Genomic DNA, 20,404 nt, shown 5'->3' with positions numbered 1-20,404 from the left:
GACCTCCATTGACAGGCTGTTTATACTACTTAATATGAATATTCATCTTTTGCCACAAATATTAATGTGTTTGATTACATTGTACTGTCCCAGATGCCAGGGGCTGATATAATATACAGCATTACTTCTCAAACTTGAAAGGTCAGCTTTGTTTTACTATAATCTAGTACAGACAGATACTTCTGTGAAATACAATAAAAATATCACAACAAAGTCAAACTGTTACAAAACTTTTGAACACTCAGTATCTGTATTGCCTTGTTGCAGATTAATAATAGTTTACCAACTGGCACTGGTATACAGAAAAATAACTGAGTATTGCTAATATATATATGATATATATTCATACACACATGTATATACACACAGAAACATAAATACATACACACACATACCTTACTATCTCTGCATAAAGATTGTGGGTATTCTTCACTGTTACTGCATGTAGTTTGCTAAAATAAAAGCATAGGCTTGTGAGCTTTTTGGTCTATAAATAAATCATCTTAACGACTCTTGGGTATTAAAAAAAAAAAGATTGTGGATATTCTTGTTGTTTTTTTCTTATTACCACTAGATTCCATACATGAGTCTAAATCAAGCCCCTATGTTTTGTTTGCTTTTTGGGTAGAGACCAAAAGATTAAGGCTGGTTTATTTTTCCCATGATTTCTACCTCCCAGTTAAAATCGACCAAGTTTTTATGTGGGGAGTGCTTGTTCTCTGCTAACTGAATGTTTAGAGGTACTGGGTTAGCACTGGAGTAGAAATTGTAGAAATAGAAGGAATTACTAGTTTAAGAAATGAATGCCCTCCTTTTTTCTGATTTTTAAATGAAGTCTCTTGCTTTAAGTTCTAGTTTCCTGAGATACTGCTGATGAAACTTTATATTATTTTCATAAGAGAATCAAACTGTTTTCTACTGACCATTTTGTGTGTGTGTGTGTGTGTGTGTATCCTTTTTTTTTAAATTGAGGTATAACCTTTAATTTTTCAATTAAATTTTTTGTGTGCATTACAAACTGTTTTGAACAAGATTGCCATTGTGACTAGAGCAGAGTAAGCAAGGGAAAGAGAACCAGGAGATAAAGTCAGAGTGGCGGGGGCCAAATCACATAGGGCCTTTGTAGGTCGCTGTAAGAACATTGATTTTTACTTCAGGAGAACCCATTGCAGGGTCTTCAGCTAAGGAGTAACACGAGCTGCCTTTTCCTTTTAACAGGTCACATTTAGCTACAGCTAAATTGTAGCACATTGGCTACAGCATTTAGACTAAACTATGGGGCACAAGGTGGAAGCAGGGAATAGACCAAGAAGTAGACACTAAGAAAGAAACTTTGATGATGTATTAGGGAGCCCTGGCAACATGAAACTAAATGGAATTCCAGAAAGAAAACAGAAAATAATGGGAAAGAAATGATCCAAGAAATGAAAGAGTTTATCCCCAAATTGAAGGGCATGAACTTCCAGGTTCAAGAGGCACAGTGTCCAGCACAATGAGTGAAAGGTGGCTCACAAGAAGGGACAGTTTGTTCATGAAATCAGAACACCAGTGACAAGGAGAAGATCTGAAAAGCTGTCAGAAAAATAAACAGAAAAGTTCAGAAATTACATTATCATTGGGCTTCTCAGTAGCAGTGCTGGAAGCTAGAATATTGCTTTTCAAAGTTCTAGGGGGGAATTCTTGTAGTCTAGAATTCTATAGTTGGCCAGATCTTTACTGAGTATGAGGGTAGAAATATTTTCTGACAGACGTTTCAAATGTATTTTCTATGACCTTGTCTCAAAACATAACTAAAATACATGTTTCACCAGAGTGAAGAGGTGTAGACCAAGAAAGAGGACAAAAATAGAGAGGAAGGCAAAGGGAATTCCCAGGGTAACTGTGAAAGGGTGCTCCCCGAATGAAGGCTTTGCAGCAGGCCTAGAAAGCAACAGTCCAAATTAGAGCATATCAGAGAGTCCCAGGAAGGATAGCTCTTATTTTAAAAATGGAACTGTAAATTATTTAGGAGGTTTGACCATGTGGAGAGCTGTATAAAGGGTGATTTATAGCATTTTTGAAGGACGTGGGAAGACTTTAGTAAGATGTTGAAGGAGAACTAAATAAGCAAATGAAAAAGAAGGAAATTATTAACTCTAGAAAATGAGATCGAGTCATAGCATCATGATATTCTTTGGATCGATAGAGACCAATATTGGAGGAGAGGGAAGAGCAGGTATAAATGCCTTACAGTGCTTATCTACCTTAATAGTAAGTCAGTGTGTAACATCAAAATGAATCAAGGCCTACAATATACACATTCTTTTAAAATATGCTGAGATCAATATTAAAACACCAAAAGGTTAAAAGTGTATGCTACTGGGGAACCAGATGAAGACAGGGAGTTGGAGCAAAGGATGGCTATGTTTAGTTATATGCCTTTTAGCACTTCTTAACTTTTCAACTGGTGAGCATGTAATGTTTTGATAGAAATAAGAATTTTAAAAATATGAAGAAACCAGGTCATTGTTGTACTCTTGGAGGGCACATCTCAGTTAAGTAATTACTACTTGACTGATCTAACACTCATCTATTCCAAAGAACGATTTTCTTGTTTATTTAAGGCTTTGTTCTTGAAAGTATTTAAGACTATTCCTGTTCTCTCTCTTTTTTTTTTTTTTTTGCGGTACGCGGGCCTCTCACTGTTGTGGCCTCTCCCGTTGCAGAGCACAGGCTCTGGATGCACAGGCTCAGCGGCCATGGCTCACGGGCCCAGCCGCTCCGCGGCATGTGGGATCTTCCCTGCCCTCGTGTCCCCTGCATCGGCAGGCGGACTCTCAACCACTGCGCCACCAGGGAAGCCCAAGACTATTCCTTTTCTTAACTCAAGCTAACTGCATTCCAGTGCCTTAAAGTATCTTTAGCGTCTGTCGCTGTTTTTTTAAAAAAAATATTTAATTAATTAATTTATTTATTTGGCTGCATCAGGTCTTAGTTGCAGCAGGCAGGCTCCTTGGTTGCATAATGCGAAATCCTAGCTGCAGCATCCATGTGGGATCTAGCTCCCCAACCAGGGATCGAACCCCGGGCCCCCTGCATTGGGAGCTCGGAATCTCAACCACTGCGCCACCAGGGAAGTCCTGTCTGTCGCTGTTTTTAAGTAGTTGTTATAATATGTGTTTGTGTTGTATCTTGTGTACTCTCTTTTTGTCACTTTTTTACTGGCCCTCTGAATGTCTAGAATAGTTTTATAATGGAAATGGGAGTATGGAAGTTCTTTTAAAGCAAAGTGGGAGAGGATGACCCCTTCTAAAATAAGTGGAGAATATCTGGTTTGAAAAATAAAGGCTGCACAGAGATAGGAAATTATAAGATATGGTGAGTAGACAGACTGAAGTATTAGATATGTAAAGGTTGTTGTAAAGAAGATGTAGATAAATTAGGACCAGATTAAAATGGACTCTGGGGGCTTCCCTGGTGGCGCAGTGGTTGAGAGTCCACCTGCCGATGCAGGGGACACGGGTTTGTGCCCCGGTCCGGGAAGATCCCACATGCTGCGGAGCAGCTGGGCCCGTGAGCCGTGGCCGCTGAGCCTGCGCGTCTGGAGCCTGTGCTCCGCAACGGGAGAGGCCACAACAGTGAGAGGCCCACGTACCGCAGAAAAAAAAAAAAAAAAGGACTCTGAATGCTTTGACTAATTTTGGAAACATTCTCTAGGCAGTCCAGAGCCAGAGAAGGTTTTTAAGTAGGCAAATGACAGTTACCCAAATCAAAATACAAAATTTTACATCCAGTTTGTACGTATCACAGCTATATACAAAACAAATAAATTGTCATATAAAGCAAACATGGAAAAGAACTATCTCAAAATGATGATACTGGTTGTCTCTGCAGTAGGACTCTGGGTGACTTTTCTCTTTTCTATTATTCCCACTTTTCTAAAAGTTTTTGTATTACTTTATGATAGCAGGGTAAAAATAAATCATTATTGTTGCCTCATTGCTTCATTGAGAAATCAGCTGCATCCATTGGCTTATGCTTCCAGCTCTTTCTTTATTGAAAGGGTAAATGTCCTAAGAATGTCCTCCTGTGAGAAAATATGAATGCTGAAGAGGGCATGAACTTCAAGGAAGCATCTGATCTTCAGCTTGGCTTTATCTTCCAACTTATTTTAGGATTGTTAAAGATTCATTCCAGTCAGTCCAATCCCCAGCAGGCTGTTCTGACAATCCCCAGCCAGCTCAAACCACTCAGTGTAAACACATCTGGAGGGGTGCAGACTATCCTGATGCCTGTGAATAAAGGTGAGTTCTTCACCTGTGGGTGTGGTTGTCTCTGGGTCTGTCTGGTGGGAAAGTCTGTATTCCGTCACTTGGTGGCCGCTCCTCCCTTTTTAGCCTGCCCTTGAGCTGTCACCATACTCCCTGGCACCACCTCTAGGACTGAAAGTAAAACCCAAATGATCCACTGACTTCTAAATAACTGCCCGTTTCTTAAGTTGAGTAGGGGGGTTACATTTTAAGCATTTATGAGTGCAGGTTAATTGGATTTTTATTTTCTGAGTTTAGTGACAAGCTCCCATTTCCACAGTTGAAGATACCAGCTCATTTACCCTGGTACTAATAGTAAACAGCCACCTTGTCAACCACTGTATTAAAAAAGGACCATATCCGTTGTACTGAAATTGTTTTTGTGCTGGTAGCCTACAGAGGGGCTACCACCTGGGAGTTAGATCATTTTCATTAAAATAATTTCTATATTTCTTATATCCTCCCCTCCTTTTTTGCCTGTTAGTGGTTCAGTCATTTCCTACCAACAAATCACCTGCCATTCTGCCTGTAGCTGCCCCAACTCCAGTTGTCCCCAGCTCTGCTCCAGCAACTGTTACAAAAGGTATGTAGTTTCCCACAGTATATTTGCCCAGAAGTTTTGTGCAAGACATTACTGTAATATGACTCCCTTGAATTTCAGCATCCATGAATCGGTCACTTCAAAAATATGTAGAGTGTTTATATATAGACTTGACATTAAGGGAAATACAGAGATGTATAAAGCATCATTTCTGCCCTCCAAGAACTTATAATCAGTTTGAAGAGAGTTGCAGTAGACAGCAAGCAATGATTGATACATGCAGGGTAAGTGATCTGGAAAATGAATGCTGAAGTATTTCAATCTAGGATGTCTGGTCAGGGAAGCTGTGGGTGTTTAGGTGGGTAGCACTTTTGTGTAGCACTTTGTATGGGACACGGATTATAACCTGGACTTTAGAGTGAAGCATTTTTAGCTGTGGAGGGGTCAAGGGGCATGCCAGATTAAGGGAACAGTAGAGACAAAGACTCAGAGGGTTTGTTTGGGGGAGTAGACCAATTAAAGGGACTCATCTGGGGTAGTTGCGGTAAAGGAGCTGTAGGTAGGGCCAGACCTTGGCAGCTGGCAGTGAGGACATTTCTGACTGTTGAGTAGATGGAGATAGTGCAGTGGGTTAACACATTTTGACATTTGTAACATCTACAATAATGATAGCTACCATGTGTAAGAGCCTAAAGTGTACTAGGCACTATGCTAGCTGCTTTATATATATATCATTAATTATCACAGTACTTTAGGACAGCTATTACACCCATTTTGCAAATGAGGAAACTGAAGTTTCGAGATACTAAGTCCATACTTCCCAAGTCTGGAAAACTAGAAAGCAGTACAGTCAGAATTTGAAATACTTTCCAGGCATGCCAGGATGTCTCATAATAGTCTTGTGAAGAGATGGATTTGGAACTTAGAGCATGACCATCCAAAGCAAGGGTTGGCTGACTGCAGTCTGCTGCTCGTTTTTTAATGAGCACATGGCCGTGCCCATTCATTTACATATTGTCCATAGGTGCACTGCAACCTCAAGAGTTGAGTAGTTCTAGCTGAGATGATATGACCCACAAAACCTAAAATACTTACTGATTAGTTCCTTATAGGAAAAGTTAGCTAGTCCTGATGGAAGAATTGATACTAATCTAGACCAGCGTTTCTTCTCAGCAGTAGGTGTATATCATAGGCCTTCCTCATACAGATTCTGATTCAATTAATTTTGGACTGGGACCAGAGCATCTCTGTTTTGATTTTAATTGAGGAAAATTTTGTGTAGTAAAGTGCAAAGATACTAAGCATACCATTTGATGAGTTTTGACAAATGCATAAACCCAAGTAACCAATATTGCATTCAAGCTATAGAAATTTCCATCACCTTGTGCCCCCTTCCAGTCAATTCCCATCCCGTATAGGCAACCACTGTTCTGATTTCTATTATGATAGATTACTTGTGTCTATTTTTAAACTTTATGTGAATGGAAGAACATACATTCTTTTGTGTCCAAGTTCATTCACTCACTGCAGTGTTTTTGAGATTCAACCATGTTGTTGGTGAGTAGTATTCCACATTGTAGGGATGGATGGATATACCATAATTTGTTTATCCTTTCTCCTGTTAGTGGAGATTAGGGTTATTTTCAGTTTGGGGCTATTATATGTAAGTCTCAGCATATGTTTTCATTTCTCCAGTAGAATAGCTATCCCAGCCTGAATATGCTGATTATATAATTTTGTAATTGTTTGCGTGCCAGATTAAAGTGAGTATACTTGCGGGAATTCCCTGGAGGTCCAGTGGTTAGGGCTAGGCGCTTTCACTGCCATGGCCTGGGTTTAATCCCTGGTTGGGAAACTAGGAACCTGCAAGCCATGCAGTGTGGCCAAACAATAAGTAAATAAAGTGACTATACTTGCACCTATAGAACTGGAGTATCTGAACTTTTTCTGAGGCCTTCCTTTTGTTTTTTGAAGTCTTGGAATCACTAGGGGTTGGGGGAAGATGTATTGCTAACAGTGAAATTAGCGAGGTCACTCAATACAAGTCTGTATACGTACAAAAGCCATTTTGATTTCTATATAGAAATTAACTGCTAACAACCCACTAAACATTTCTGAAATTTAGAAGATCTAAATAAATGGAAGGATATACCATTATAAATATAATAAATTATAAATATATTATTTAATTATATTAATTTACTGAAAGACCTGATATGTTATTAATCCTCCCCCCAAATGACACAGATTCAATACAGTCCCAGTCAGAATCCCTGCATTGTTGTTTTTGTGCTTGTGCAGAAATTGACAAGCTAAATCTAAAATGTATATGGGAATGCAAGGCCTAGAGTAGCTAAGACAGTCTTGAAGAACAAAAAGCCAGGGGACTTGGGCCACCAGATATATATATACTGTAAAGCTACAGTAATTGAGATAGTGTAGTATTGGTTCAAGAATAGACAGAATATAGGGGTGGGGTAGTGGGAGGTACAAACTATTGGTTGTAAGATAAGCTCAAAGGATGTATTGTACAACACAGGGAATATAGCCAATATTTTGTAATAACTGCAAATGGAAAATAACCTTTAAAAATTGTTTAAAAATAAAAAAAATTTTAAAAGAAACAAAAAGAATAATTGAACAGAAAAAAGAGCCCAGAAATAGACTCACGCATATATAGTCAGCAAACTCAGTAGGGAAAGGATGTTCTTTTCAATAAATAGAGCTGAGTTAATTGGATATTTCCATTTGGGGAAACAAAACTTCGCCCCTGTCTTACACCATAAACAGAAATTAATTTGAATTGGATCATAGACTAAATGTGAAGGTAAAACAATAAAGCTTCTAAAAGAATATGAGAATATCTTCATGACCTTGGGCAAAGAGCACACAAGAAAGCTAGCCATAAAAGAAAAGATTGATAAATTAGACTTTATTAACACTAGGAACCTCATTTTATTAGAGGGACAAAATTAAGAGTGAAAGTCAAGCCACATCCTGGAAGATAATTTGCAATTGATATATTTGACAAAGGAGTTCTGTTCAGAATATACACAGACCTAAAAATCAATATGAAAAAGACTGACACCGATTTTTTTTAAAGAGCAAGAAATGTAAACAGGTACTTCACAGAAGAGGATATTGAAATATCTCTTAAGGAAATGAAAAGTTGTTCAACCTCATCAGTCATCAAGGGAATGCAAGTTAAAACCGTAGTGAGATACTATTCTATCACCAAAATGAAAAGAACTGACATTACTAAGTGTTGGCAAAGATGTGAAGCAACTGGAACTCACATACACTGCTCATGGGACTACAAATGGATATAATTACTTTGGAAATCAGTTTGGCAGTTTCTAATAAAGTTAAACATATATCTGCCCTATCAGCAGATACACTGCTAGGAAACGCATGTGTATGTCCACCCAAAGGTCCATTACATTGTTATTTTTGATAGCTAAAAAGATGCTGACACAAAAGGGTAGCACAGTACGATTCCAGTTATATGAAATTTAAAGTGGACAAAAGGTGGTTATCTTTGGCAGGAAAGAATGCCAAAAGCGTAAGGGTGCCAGGTTGAGGACTGGAAATACTCTATTTTGATTGGAGTGATGGGTACATGGATGAATACGTAGGTAAAATTTATCAAACTGTACCCTTAGTATTTGTGCATTTTATGCAAGCTATGTTATACATCAAAAAAAAGGAAAGATGCACTAGTAGATCTCATTTGTAGACCCTTGCTTTTATGAAACTATTGAAGGATGTTGAGTAGGAAAATGACACTAACACGGTCCTTTAGGAAATTTTTCTGGTGCTCATGTACAAAATGGGTTGTTAGGGAAGAGACTGAAGGCAGGGATGCTGATACAGAAGCAGCGAGTGTGTATTCACAGTATTTTGATCAAAGAAGGCTGTGAAAGTAAAGGAAGACAATGCTCCTGAGACATTGCTCTCTTCCATCAGTAGATCTGGTGATATTAAAAGGCTGCATGTGATTAGCTTGGATTTTTCCAAGCACAACATATCTGATTTTTGCTTTTTGCCCTGTGTCTTAGAACACTAAGATAATGCTAAAAGTTGATAAACTTAGCTGGAGAGATGATAAGCAAAAGGATATTAGAACTTAGAACAAGCCAGCATTGTATTTTAATGTGGCATTGTTCAAGTGTGTGTGTGTGTGAGAGAGAGAGAGAGAGATCTCACATAGCACTGTGGTTGGCCCTCTAAGAAATATCTAAAAAGCGACTTTATTGCCCCACCTTGTCATGAGACCCAGGCTAACAGTTCTCCCCTTGTCTGCTGATCCTGTGATGATAGGCGCCGTCTCAGCGCCCTGGCCATGTCTCTGCAGCAGCTGCTGTGGCAGTGTCCTCACTGAGTTTCCATGGAAGAGCTTTTGTTTCTGCCCGCACGTGTCCTTCCATCATTGAACCCTAACAGTTCTCTCATTGTTGCTCTTCCCTTGTAGTGAAGACTGAACCAGAAACACCTGTGCCAAGCTGCCCCTCTCAGGATGGTCACACAGCAGTGAAAACAGAAGAAAGTTCTGAGCTGGGAAACTATGTCATTAAGTAATTATTTCAGTCCTCTCTAAGGGAGTTGTGCTTTCGGTGTGTTTATGGTACTTTTAAAAAACCATCCCCGAGACAGCTGCATATGTGTAGAGTTGTGTGTATGAGTTAAGCCCTTTGATGGGTGGAAACCTTCTGTCTGTGTGTGGTGAACAAGTATTACCATTTGCTGCACAGCTCAGGAGTCTTCATTTAACCCCTTGACGTGACCTCTGAGCAGCACTTGATTTGTTGCCTCAAAAGCCTCCGCTGCAATTACAGATCTCCCTCCATTTGAGCTTACCAACACGAAGTTTCTTTGCTGAATCTTTGGGTATGAAATTTTTCATGATGTAATTACTCAGGTGTGTATACATTTTGTGTCGGAGTATCCACACACCTGCCTAATCTTAAACAGCTGCCTTTTCATGGCCCATACAGACTCAGTGCTTCGGGTTTTTTTTGGGTTTTTTTTTGCGGTACACGGGCCTCCCACTGTTGTGGCCTCTCCCGTTGTGGAGCATAGGCTCTGGACGCGCAGGCTCAGCGGCCGTGGCTCACGGGCCTAGCCGCTCCGCGGCATGTGGGATCTTCCCAGACCAGGGCACGAACCTGTGTCCCCTGCATCGGCAGGCGGACTCTCAACCACTGCACCACCAGGGAAGCCCATCAGTGCTTCTTCTAAAAATACTCCCAGAGATTTTCTAATTTCCGAATTGGGAACCCACCTCTGACTGCATATTTTGAAGTATTTCAAACTGCTGGGAATGGTAGAAGCTTAGCCACTTTCACATAACAGATGACAGCATGAACTGTAATAACCCCTAAGATAGGCATTGTATGATAGAATCCCCTACTCTATTGACAATCACATTGCAAAAAGATTACGTGGCTATTTAATTTTAAAATATAGATAAAATGAAATGTCAGGTTTGCATAATTTGTCATTCTTGGGGTTTCATCTTAGTGTTGACTTTTTAAGCATTGAATGCTCTTCATTTATAAAGAAGGCTATGCATAGAAGGAAGGACATACCAATATAGTTGGTTTAAATTTTAATTCCCTTGGAAAGGAGAAATATATACATAAATTCATATGTGTTATATGCGCACACACACACACACACAGTTAGAAACTGCTCTGTGTATTCCCTACCTTAATTTTCTTTTCTTTGTCCTTCTCAGGATAGACCATTTAGAGACTATCCAGCAACTCTTAACAGCAGTAGTAAAGAAGATCCCTTTAATCACTGCAAAAAGTAAGACAATACTGAATATATGGATGCATTTTTTTTTAAAGCTGTGAAGTACTTGGGATATTAAGTCAACTTGAATCACTTGGTGTTGTAATTAATACTGACATGGTAGTTATCATAGAGGGTTTTAGCTACAGCTGTAGCTCATTTGCAGGGTTTTAGAATTAACAATATCTTGGTCAGTTAGTCTTACTATTTGCACGGTTTGATCTGCAGAAGGAATTTTTTTATCTTTCATCTAATACTCACTCTGTAGAAATAAACAACTGTCAAGACCTCCTGCAGTGATGTCTCCTCTATCCCTGCCCATTGTCAGCAAGACTGAACAGTTTGCTTCTCAGCCCCAGTTGCTCTGACAGAATCAACAGCCCTCACCAAGGGCATGACCGACAGCCTGTGGATACTTAGGCTTCGGCTCTCGGGCAAGATCACCCGCGAACATTTAGAGGGAAGGGATGAAGCAGATTATCATTTCACATTCATGGGAATATGAAAACAATAGGCCAAGTACAGACTACCTTGCTTATTTTTTCCAGCTGTAATAGCAAAGAAACTATTTTTTTTCCCCTCAAAGGGGTCATTTCAAGGTAGCTCAGAGTAAACTCTGATTTTTCTAGCCCAGCAAGAAAAAAATTTTTTTACAAATTCAGATACAAATACAGAATATTAGAGCTGAAAGGCAGTTCTGGAACCGTCTTTCCCAGTGGTGTCATTTTACAGTTAAGAAAACTGAAGCCCAGAGAGATGATATAGGTTGCCCAAGGCAGCTTAGTGAATGGCAAGGCCAAGGCTATATCTCAGGTCTCCTGTTCCCAGTGGAGTGCCATTTCCACTTATTTTAATAGGTAGTCTACTGCCATGATACTTTCTCTACCAGAGAAGCTGATTTCCCAGGGAGGGCTGTTGTTTTGAGAACACACGAATGAGTGTGTTATGTTGCATCTGAACTTGCCTGTTAAGGAACATAGCCAATAAAGAGGTCTAAAGAAACTTTTGGACATGCTTCCAGCAAATAAGATTTTATTTAAATCATAACTTTATTCAGAGTTTGCTGGATATGTGCATTCTAGGTGAAGATGCCAGCTGTTTTTCTGCAAAATCTGTGGAGCAGTATTATGGCTGGAACATTGGGAAAAGGAGAGCTGCTGAGGTAATCCCATGTTTGCTGCAGGCCACCACTGAGAGCCTATTAGAGAAAATAACCAAAACACATGTGCATTCTGGCTGCTTCCATAAACCTCGTCACATGGGGCAATGATAAATTTTGCAGCATGTTTCGTTAAATTTTTTTTTTTAACTTTATTTTTTGGCCGTGCCGGGTCTTCATTGCCGCACACTGGCTCTTCGTTGCAGCGCCAGGCTTCTCTCTAGTTGTGGCATGTGGGTTTTCTCTCTCTAGTTGTGGCGCGCAGGCTCTGTAGTTTGTGGTGCTCGAGCTCAGTAGTTGCGGCGTGAGGGCTTAGTTGCCCTGTGGCATGTGGGATCTTAGCTCCCCTACCAGGGATCGAACTTGCGTCCCCTGCATTGGAAGGCAGATTCCTTTACCACTGGACCACCAGGGAAGTCCCTCGTTAAATATTTGATGGTAGAACTTTTTCCTTAGTTAAAAATCTCATTCTCCAAAGACATGTAGCTAGGCTTTGAAAGATCTACTTTTTCCTGCATTGGTAAAAGTTTCTAAAAAATTTTAAAGAATTATATTAAAGTTAAGTCAAGTATTTATTACTCAGTGTGGTAGCAACTGTGCCAGACAGTAAGGTTATAAGAGGGAAGTAGCAGGTACAGAGGCATGCTTAGGAAGCTTTGAGAAAGTCTGTGTGATGAGTTTGGGGAAGGCTGGGAAGGCTGGGGAAGTGGGAGATCACAGGTTAAGACCAGGTGAAACACCTTGTAGGCCAAACCTAGGAATTTCAGTTTTATTTTATAAGCATTAGGTAAGAGTTTTTACTTTTTTAAAAAACTGAGAAGTAACACCATCAGATTTTTTTTTCCTTAGAAAAAAATGATTCTAACAAGTTAGCATGGTAGTTTAGAGTTGGGTGATTTATTTGAACACGCTAAGTTGAAGAATTCTCCCCCCCCCACCTCAATTTTTTTAAGTGGCAAAGAGCGATGACAATGCGAAAAGTCTTACAAGAAATACTGGAAAAGAATCCAAGATTTCATCACCTGACCCCGCTTAAAACCAAGCACATTGCCCACTGGTGTCGCTGCCATGGCTACACCCCACCTGACCCCGAAAGCCTGAGGAGCGACGGGGACTCGATCGAGGATGTGCTGACCCAGATTGACAGCGAGCCAGGTAAGCACTGGTGGGACTCTGGCACCATCAGCAGCCGAGAGGTGTTTCCTTGGAGCACGTGGTCACCTGTCAGCCTCCATGGTTTTCGGGCCACGTCAGCCCCAGCAGTTTTCCATGCTCTTTCCTTCAGCTGAGGTGAAGGGACCTGAGGACTCCAAGAGCTGCCTTAGAGAACAGGAGCCCACCCTGGGTGTCCCGCCCACCCCCCAGGATGGTCCCTACAGAACTATTTGTGCCCAAGTGTCCCAAGTGTTGTGCCCCAGCCAGGAATGTTCTGGCCCGTGACACGCAACAGGAACACACTGTTCATTCAGGAGCCCCCTTCCTCAGCATCATTTCTCCTTTGAAGACCTTCTTGATCTAACTCCTTTCCTTGTGGTAGAAGTGCCTTCTTCCTTTGTGACCTTATAGCCACCCTCACACAGACGAGTCTTCTCCCTGAAGATGGGGACGATGTCTTATCTGTTACTTTATCTCCAAAACCTAGCCTGGAAGTGCACTGCCCAGTGCTGGAGACACAGGTTTAAACAACTAATAATGTTGCAGATAAAATGAATTGTTTTATGATAAAGACACAAATAACTGAGCTATATGTGGGCAGGGGTGCAGGGGAGCTGGGTATAAAAGACATATGGGGAAAATATTTTGAGTTTCACCTTAATGAATAAGGAGTGTTTTCTCCTCTCAGCCCCATTTCTGTAGAAAAACAGATGCTCCACCTCCCAGTCTGAGGGAACCTGGAGCACAGGGAGGGTCTGGGGGGGTTCCTTTAAGACTTAGCACAAGTCCCATTTTCTCCATGAAGCTTTCCCCAGAGCCCTAACACAGGGTGGCCTCTCCTTTCTCTGATCTCCAGTGGTATTTAATATCAGAAGCTTGAGAGTTTGTCAGATTTATATCTAAGCTCTTTGGAGAGCAGAGACCATGTCGATTACTTCTGTGCTTCACCGGTAGTGTATGTAAAGCACAATACTTTACCTGTACTAGGCTTTCTGTTAATATGACTGACTGATCTGTGAGCATCCTGCCAATAAAACAGGGAAAGCCAGGAGCTGGATGCTCTACCTCCATCCTGCTGGCTGCCCTTAACTCCATCTTGTCCCAGTCTGGACCTCACTTATTTATCTATAAAGTGAAAGGGATGCACTAGAAGATTCCCAGAGCCCCTGCTGGCTTTAAACTTCTAATACTCTTTGTTGGGTTTTGTATAAATCAACTTATTAAAGACTGGATGCATGGTATACACTAAAATGTTAGTAGTACTTATCTCTAAGCAGAGCATGGATGATTTTTAATTTCTTCATTGTGCATTTCTAAATTCTCCAGATTTAAAATCTGAAAACAAATTAGTGGAGTGGGAGGATGGCCTCGTTTTTGGTGGCATAAGTATGAATTATGTGCTGTTTTGACTTAGATTGTCCTTAATAGCACATATGTTTTAACACAAGATGCCTGTCTTGGTGCTTGTCTCCCTTATGAATTACTAGTTCTCATAATTATAGATTCATAGAATTTTAGAACCAGAAAGAAGGTCAGCTCCCTTGATACTTACCCTTCTTCTCTGGGTCTCAGGCTATTGGTCCCTTGGAGATGGACAGTCCCTTTCTTTTGTCACCACAGCTGTCATAAGACTGATTACCTCTCATTTAGAGTGCCCGTCATCATTCTCCTCTGCTGACAACCTCTGCCGGAAACTGGAGGACCTGCAGCAGTTTCAGAAAAGAGAGCCGGAGAATGAGGAGGAGGTGGACATCCTCAACCTCGCAGAGCCGTTAAAGATAAACATCAAAAAAGAACAGGACGAGAAACAGGAAGAAATGAAATTCTACCTGCCACCAACACCAGGCTCTGAATTTATTGGTGACATCACACAGAAGGTAGGGGACTAAGGCCTGTGCTGCTGGATCCCTAACCAGGTGCAAGGTGCAAGGTGTTCAGCCTTAGAAACTGACACCAGACTTTCTGGTGAAGCAGGTGTATGATTTCCTTCTGCCTGGTAAACCTGGGCTCTGCTCTCTGGGCACCTGCCTTCCTACATCGGGGCCCTTGGGCAGGAAAATGAATTACATGTATAGAGAGGCTGCTCGTTGAACATGAAATTGAAGCAAAGGCAGCTAGATGTAGGCAGTTTTTTACTTTTCATCTGCTCTTTTCTCATTTGCCTCAGTAGAAGCACCCTTCCCTCATGAGGCATGTCATAATGAGCTCTCCCTGACACTAATAGCTCCCAAGTGCCCTGCCAGGGTGTGGACGTGGCACTCAGTGCCCTTATGGTACAGGAGAGAATTATCTACCTACCTCCAGTGGAACGCAGCCTCACTTCAGCATCTGCCTGCTGCACGGCTGCCTGGGACCCAAGTGATGAAAGACTAGTTTTTTTTCACCTACAGAAGGAGATGACAAGTGGGGCCGTTTCCAAGTATATCTTTATCACCTATTGCAAATAGGGCCTGAGAGTCTGATTCCAGGCTTTCCAATATGTTGCTCCCACTGTCAGAATTCATGGCAAATCCTACGTTCTCTCATGAAGGAGATTTGGGGGTAAGAGCAGGATTATAATAGCATTTTTAATAATCCCTTAGAAACATGGAGTGGTAGGATAACAGATTTTCGGGTGGTTATATTCTGTGTTACTTCTCCATGAGTTTTGTCCAGAACGTTTGTGGAGTTATTCTTCCACCCGGACATCATCTTGGGTATCAGAAGCGTGCTTGTTTTTCATGAAGACATAGGAACAAATGGCTTTCTTCTGCTCTTCCAGATTGGGATCACCCTGCAGCCTGTGGCGCTGCATAGGAATGTGTATGCGTCAGTGGTGGAAGATATGATTTTGAAGGTGGGTGCCTGCGGGCAGCAGAGGGGCCGTGAGCTGCCGTCAGGGGCTGAAGTGCTGAGGGGCCAGCCAGGCAGGACAGAAATGGAACAGAGATGACAGGCTTTACGATTTCTCAGCTTATTCGGGCTTAAAGTTTTCTCTTTTTTTTCCTTCTTATTTTTAAATGAATTAAATTGTAGTGCTACAAGAGTTTCTGTGCTGATGTCACTCTAATGATACCTTTCAGTGCCATTTCAAGTGCTTTTTAAGTAGCCTGAGGTGAGAGTCATAGGTCTCAGTGCTTAAAGAGGTGACTCACATGTCACAACAGTAGCCACAACTGTCCCATCCCTCGGTGAGAGGATGACAAACCCAGGTTCCTTACCCAGCCAGATCCTAGCTCAGCAGTTCCTTTCCTGGTAGATCTCCTCCAGGAGCAGGGATACCTCACAAATAGCCCTCACCTGTTCTCCTTAAAAATAATGTCTGATTAATGAAAATTACCCCCTTCATAATTTCTCAGAATCATAGCCTCTGTAATTGTGGGCTATTATTTGTGGTCTATTATTCGAACCTTTAATTTTTCCTTAAGGACTTTTGATCCTTAGATATAGCTGTTTCCAAGTTTAGGGTATGGGATGGGGTCAGCTGCATCCCTTCTTGCCAGCAAGCAGGTGGCCCTTTTGAGAGTAACAGCATCTTCTGTTGTAGGCTACAGAGCAGCTGGTCAGTGACATCCTGAGACAGGCTTTGGCGGTTGGATACCAGGCAGCGTCTCACAACAGGTACTGTTATCTCTTTAGTTGGTGGTATCAGGCTGACAGATATTTCCTCACAGTTTAGTTGCCCATTATGATGTTTTAGACCTAAGTCAGTTCAGTAGGAGGTGTCAGTGCTTGGGACATTCTCAGAGCCAGACAGACTTGGGGGTCTACTTGGTTGTTTTGAGACAGTCTCGTGGTTGTGAGAGGTCTGTATCTTCCCCGTCTCTACTGCATAGACCCTGTTCAGTAGGACTCTCATATGTTACAGGGTTGAACAAATACCAATTCGTTGCCATTGAAGATAAAAGCAGTGTTTCTTTCGTGTCAGGTTTAGGGCCAGGCACTGCATATATTACCTAATTTGTTGTTCATTTCAGAACTCATGCTCCCATTTTAGAAATCAGGAAACCGGGCTCTGAAATGTAATCTTGCCTGGCTTTCCCAGCAAATACATGATAGAACCTAGATTTAAACTTAGATCTCACTGGCTCTATGCCCACAGGCTCACCAGTGCTCTTTGCAGCCTCTCTAATTGTCATTGATTGGGACGCTGAATTTTGCTCTTTTCCTGGGCCCTGAAAGAATGATAGACAGGCATTCCTTTCAAAGGAAACAAATTTATTTTATTCTGTTGTGCTTAAAGGCTGTCATAAATTTATATAACTAACAGAATACCTGAGGACATGAAGAGACCTAAATCAGAGGAATATGATTAGGTCAGACTTAACAGGAATGTAACACATCAGGCAGTGTAGAGAGGTCTTTACAAAAAGTGAGGAACAAAGGAGTTCTAGTAATGCTGCTGCTTGTCCTGCTGGAGATCCAGGAGTGGGCGGAGTGCCTCTGCAGCCCCTGCTCGCCTCTCTGGTCCCAAATGTGAAGACATAGAGTGACCTGAGTGCTTTTGATAAGAACATTGAACGTCACACTTGGCCTGCCATAACTCCATCTCCCATCTTTCTAAGAGTTGGGCTCTGTGGTGCATTGACTCAGCTTTCGTTCGGCTGAGACTGAATTACAGCAATAACGTTCTGTTCTGCTTTACTTCCTTTTTCTTTTCTCAATCCCCAGTCTTTTTTTCTTCTTCTTAATCAATCATTCAACCACCTTATTGAAATCCATCTCATGCCTGTGGTAGGAAGTCATATTTGAGCACTAAATAGGGCTGACCGGGAAGAGGGTAGGCCACATCTCCACCAGAGTCAAAGGAATTAGTGGGAAAGAAGAGGGGGAGAGAGAAGGCACCTGCCCACTCCCCATCCCCAGAGTGGCCCTAAACCATGCCTATCACTCATCATCATCCCCACCTACTGGAGCCTGTGCATGGGATGGTCCTTTCGGTAACTTAATTGGTTAAATTATTTAGATATTTGAGAGAATCACTAACATCTTTGTTTCTTGGACCAGGATTCCCAAAGAAATTACAGTGAGTAATATTCACCAGGCCATTTGCAACACTCCTTTTCTGGACTTCCTCACAAACAAACACATGGGGATATTGAATGAAGATCAGTGAACAGAATGAAGATGCCCCTAGGAAAGCAGGATTCGAAGTCTTGAACTGTGATGATTCTTCTACTGGGGAGAGAAGGTCGTTTTCTGTGTGCCTCGGAGTATGATGGCTACTAAACCATTGCCTCCACTTAGTAACACCAGTGTTCAGTTCCAGGTCAAATCCTTTTAGGAGAGAAGTTTGTTTCCCGATTCTAGAGTGAAGCCATGAGTGGATGCATGCTCTGTCAGCTTGAATCTGTTCCCTCTCCGTGCAGGCTCCATCAGGGTCTCCATCAGAGCAGGGTCAGGCCCCATGTATCAGGCCCTTCTGTCCTCTGCGTGTTTTCCAGTGGGCACCTTGGGCCTGAGTCTCCCTCCAGGAGGCAGAAAATGAGTCGGGCAAGCTAGAGATTTCACCCATTCTGTGGGCTGGGGTTACAGGCACCACCACCACCACCCTCTAGTTACCCTGATAACATCTGGAGGAGGGCTGGGCTTCGGCACTCAGACCCCAAGCATCGGCTCAGGAAGCAGTGATGCTGTGTGGAAGACACACAAGCCTGGGAGGCTGCAGACTGAGAATGCTTCTTTCATGGGACACAGGAGCATTACTACAACCAGTCTCAGAGCATTGTCAAGGGATGGACAGATCCCAGCAGAGGTCAGGAAAAGGTTTGACTACAACTGAGAAGCTCTTAGCCATAGACAGCACCCACAAAGCCCGGGCACTTGGCAGACTCAGGCCAGCTTTGAGTGTGTGCCGGGCAGAGAGCTGGTTCCTCACCATTGGCGTGGTCTGCTGGAGCTTCTGCTGCTGAATCCACGTTGAGTGGCCAGTGGGAAGCAGCCCCTTGGACAGTTCAACCTATCCAGTGGATTTGGTGTCTTATTCTTCTCTGTCAAGGAGTTTTTCCCAAGAAGAAAAGTGTTTTAAACACTTGTGAGTGCCTTAAAGGTAGAGAAAGGACTGTCAAAGGCAAGACACAGGGATGTCAGTGCTCAGAAGCAGTGAGAACAGATTGTGTCATAGGCAGAGGCCATCTCAGTGGGAGGCAGAAGTGGTCGGAAAAAGGAAAGTTAGCCGCGCCCTGCATGATGTCCAGTTTCATTATAGACACTTTACCCCAATTCTCCTGACAGTCTGTAGAAGTAAAGAATTTATTCTCAGCAGTTAGGAATCTGCTCCAAGAAAAACTGAAAGCTGTGAGTCAGAGCCAAAGAAACTTATCCAAGCAACATAATTCACGTTTTCATGAATCCTCTAGATGTTCGAGTCAGGAGAAGGCAGGGAGGCAACTACAAGAAATCTGCCCTTTATTCAGCATCTGAGGACAGCAGAGGGAAATTACTCAGTAAGGCATAGGGCATGTCCTGACTTAGTAATAAAACAGTTCAGTAGTAAAGGCTCAGATATTCCATACATAAAATACTCCAAGCAAGGTTAATGGGCAAGTGTAGACTCATTCAGCAGTGGACTGTGACTCAGATCTAAAGGATGAAGATTTGCTCCAAATGAGAACAGAGTCAGTTATTACAGGTGTGAAAGCCTCAAGAAATTATCTTTTTGCAAAAGAAATAGTAAGCGATTTAACAGTCCCCATATATGTTAATGTTGCAGTGAAATGTATTTGTATCATAATATGTAACATAATTGTGTAACAAAAATATCTACAATAAATCTTTCAGTATTTGTGATGGGTTTTTCTGAGTTTGGAGCACTACACTTTGGTAGGGTTTTTCTTACATTAGGTCAAAAAGAGCTGGGATGAGGCAAAGGTATAGGTGTTTGTGTACTTGAATTAATTCTTCCACTTCTTTCCAAAAAGAATTTGCAGCTACTTAAAATAAGGATTACAGTTATATAAAAATCTGAAAAAGTTTTGGAAAAATGCATGTTGGTCCTGGCCATAGTGGTTTCTGACAGCTTGGAGCAAAGGAAAACTACCTCAAAGCCAAGGCAAAGATTAAAACAGCTCCTGTTGTCCAATCAAGAAGCACACTGGTTCGTCTGGCAAGAATGGGTCTGTGCTGAAGCCAGAAAGAAGTTACTCCTGTGACCCAGTCCTGCTGGGACCATCTGCTATCACAGTGGCTAAAAAATTACAGCAAGTACAGAAATATTTCAGAAATGACTATTATTTATATCCACCCTTAATAAGAACTAAAAGCTTTGAAAGCTTTGGTTCTTCACAGGTAAGAAGTTCTTTGGAGAGGAGGCCCTGTAATACAATCCAAGTATGTAGCTTTCCTGGGACCAGGCTTCACTTAGTGTCAACCTTTAGAAAGTTGATGGTCTGGAGGAAGGAGAATAGGGGCATTGACTAGGCCCCCTTCTTGAATGTTATTTGTGTCAGCCACGGTTTTGACAGGAGCCACGGGACAGTGTCACAG

The 20,404-nt window shown here is 41.8% G+C and overlaps 1 protein-coding gene across 1 annotated transcript in view; it reads left to right on the top strand.

Moving 5' to 3' along the window:
- The window catches only part of YEATS2 (YEATS domain containing 2), a 109,248-nt gene extending 89,452 nt beyond the window's left edge, over window positions 1-19,796 (top strand). The window contains exons 23-32 of the mRNA XM_082840147.1: window positions 4,155-4,283; window positions 4,774-4,872; window positions 9,302-9,404; window positions 10,568-10,641; window positions 11,709-11,788; window positions 12,739-12,940; window positions 14,591-14,817; window positions 15,702-15,776; window positions 16,467-16,540; window positions 17,927-19,796. Coding sequence (XP_082696273.1) covers window positions 4,155-4,283; window positions 4,774-4,872; window positions 9,302-9,404; window positions 10,568-10,641; window positions 11,709-11,788; window positions 12,739-12,940; window positions 14,591-14,817; window positions 15,702-15,776; window positions 16,467-16,540; window positions 17,927-18,035 — 1,172 coding nt within the window. The 3' untranslated portion in view covers window positions 18,036-19,796. The remainder of the gene's footprint in view (window positions 1-4,154; window positions 4,284-4,773; window positions 4,873-9,301; window positions 9,405-10,567; window positions 10,642-11,708; window positions 11,789-12,738; window positions 12,941-14,590; window positions 14,818-15,701; window positions 15,777-16,466; window positions 16,541-17,926) is intronic.
- Window positions 19,797-20,404: the final 608 nt, after the last annotated feature.

Source organism: Leucopleurus acutus (assembly GCF_964270905.1).
Source record: "Leucopleurus acutus genome assembly, chromosome: 5".
Taxonomy (NCBI): domain Eukaryota; kingdom Metazoa; phylum Chordata; class Mammalia; order Artiodactyla; family Delphinidae; genus Leucopleurus; species Leucopleurus acutus.
This window is presented reverse-complemented; position numbering and strand designations above follow the sequence as displayed.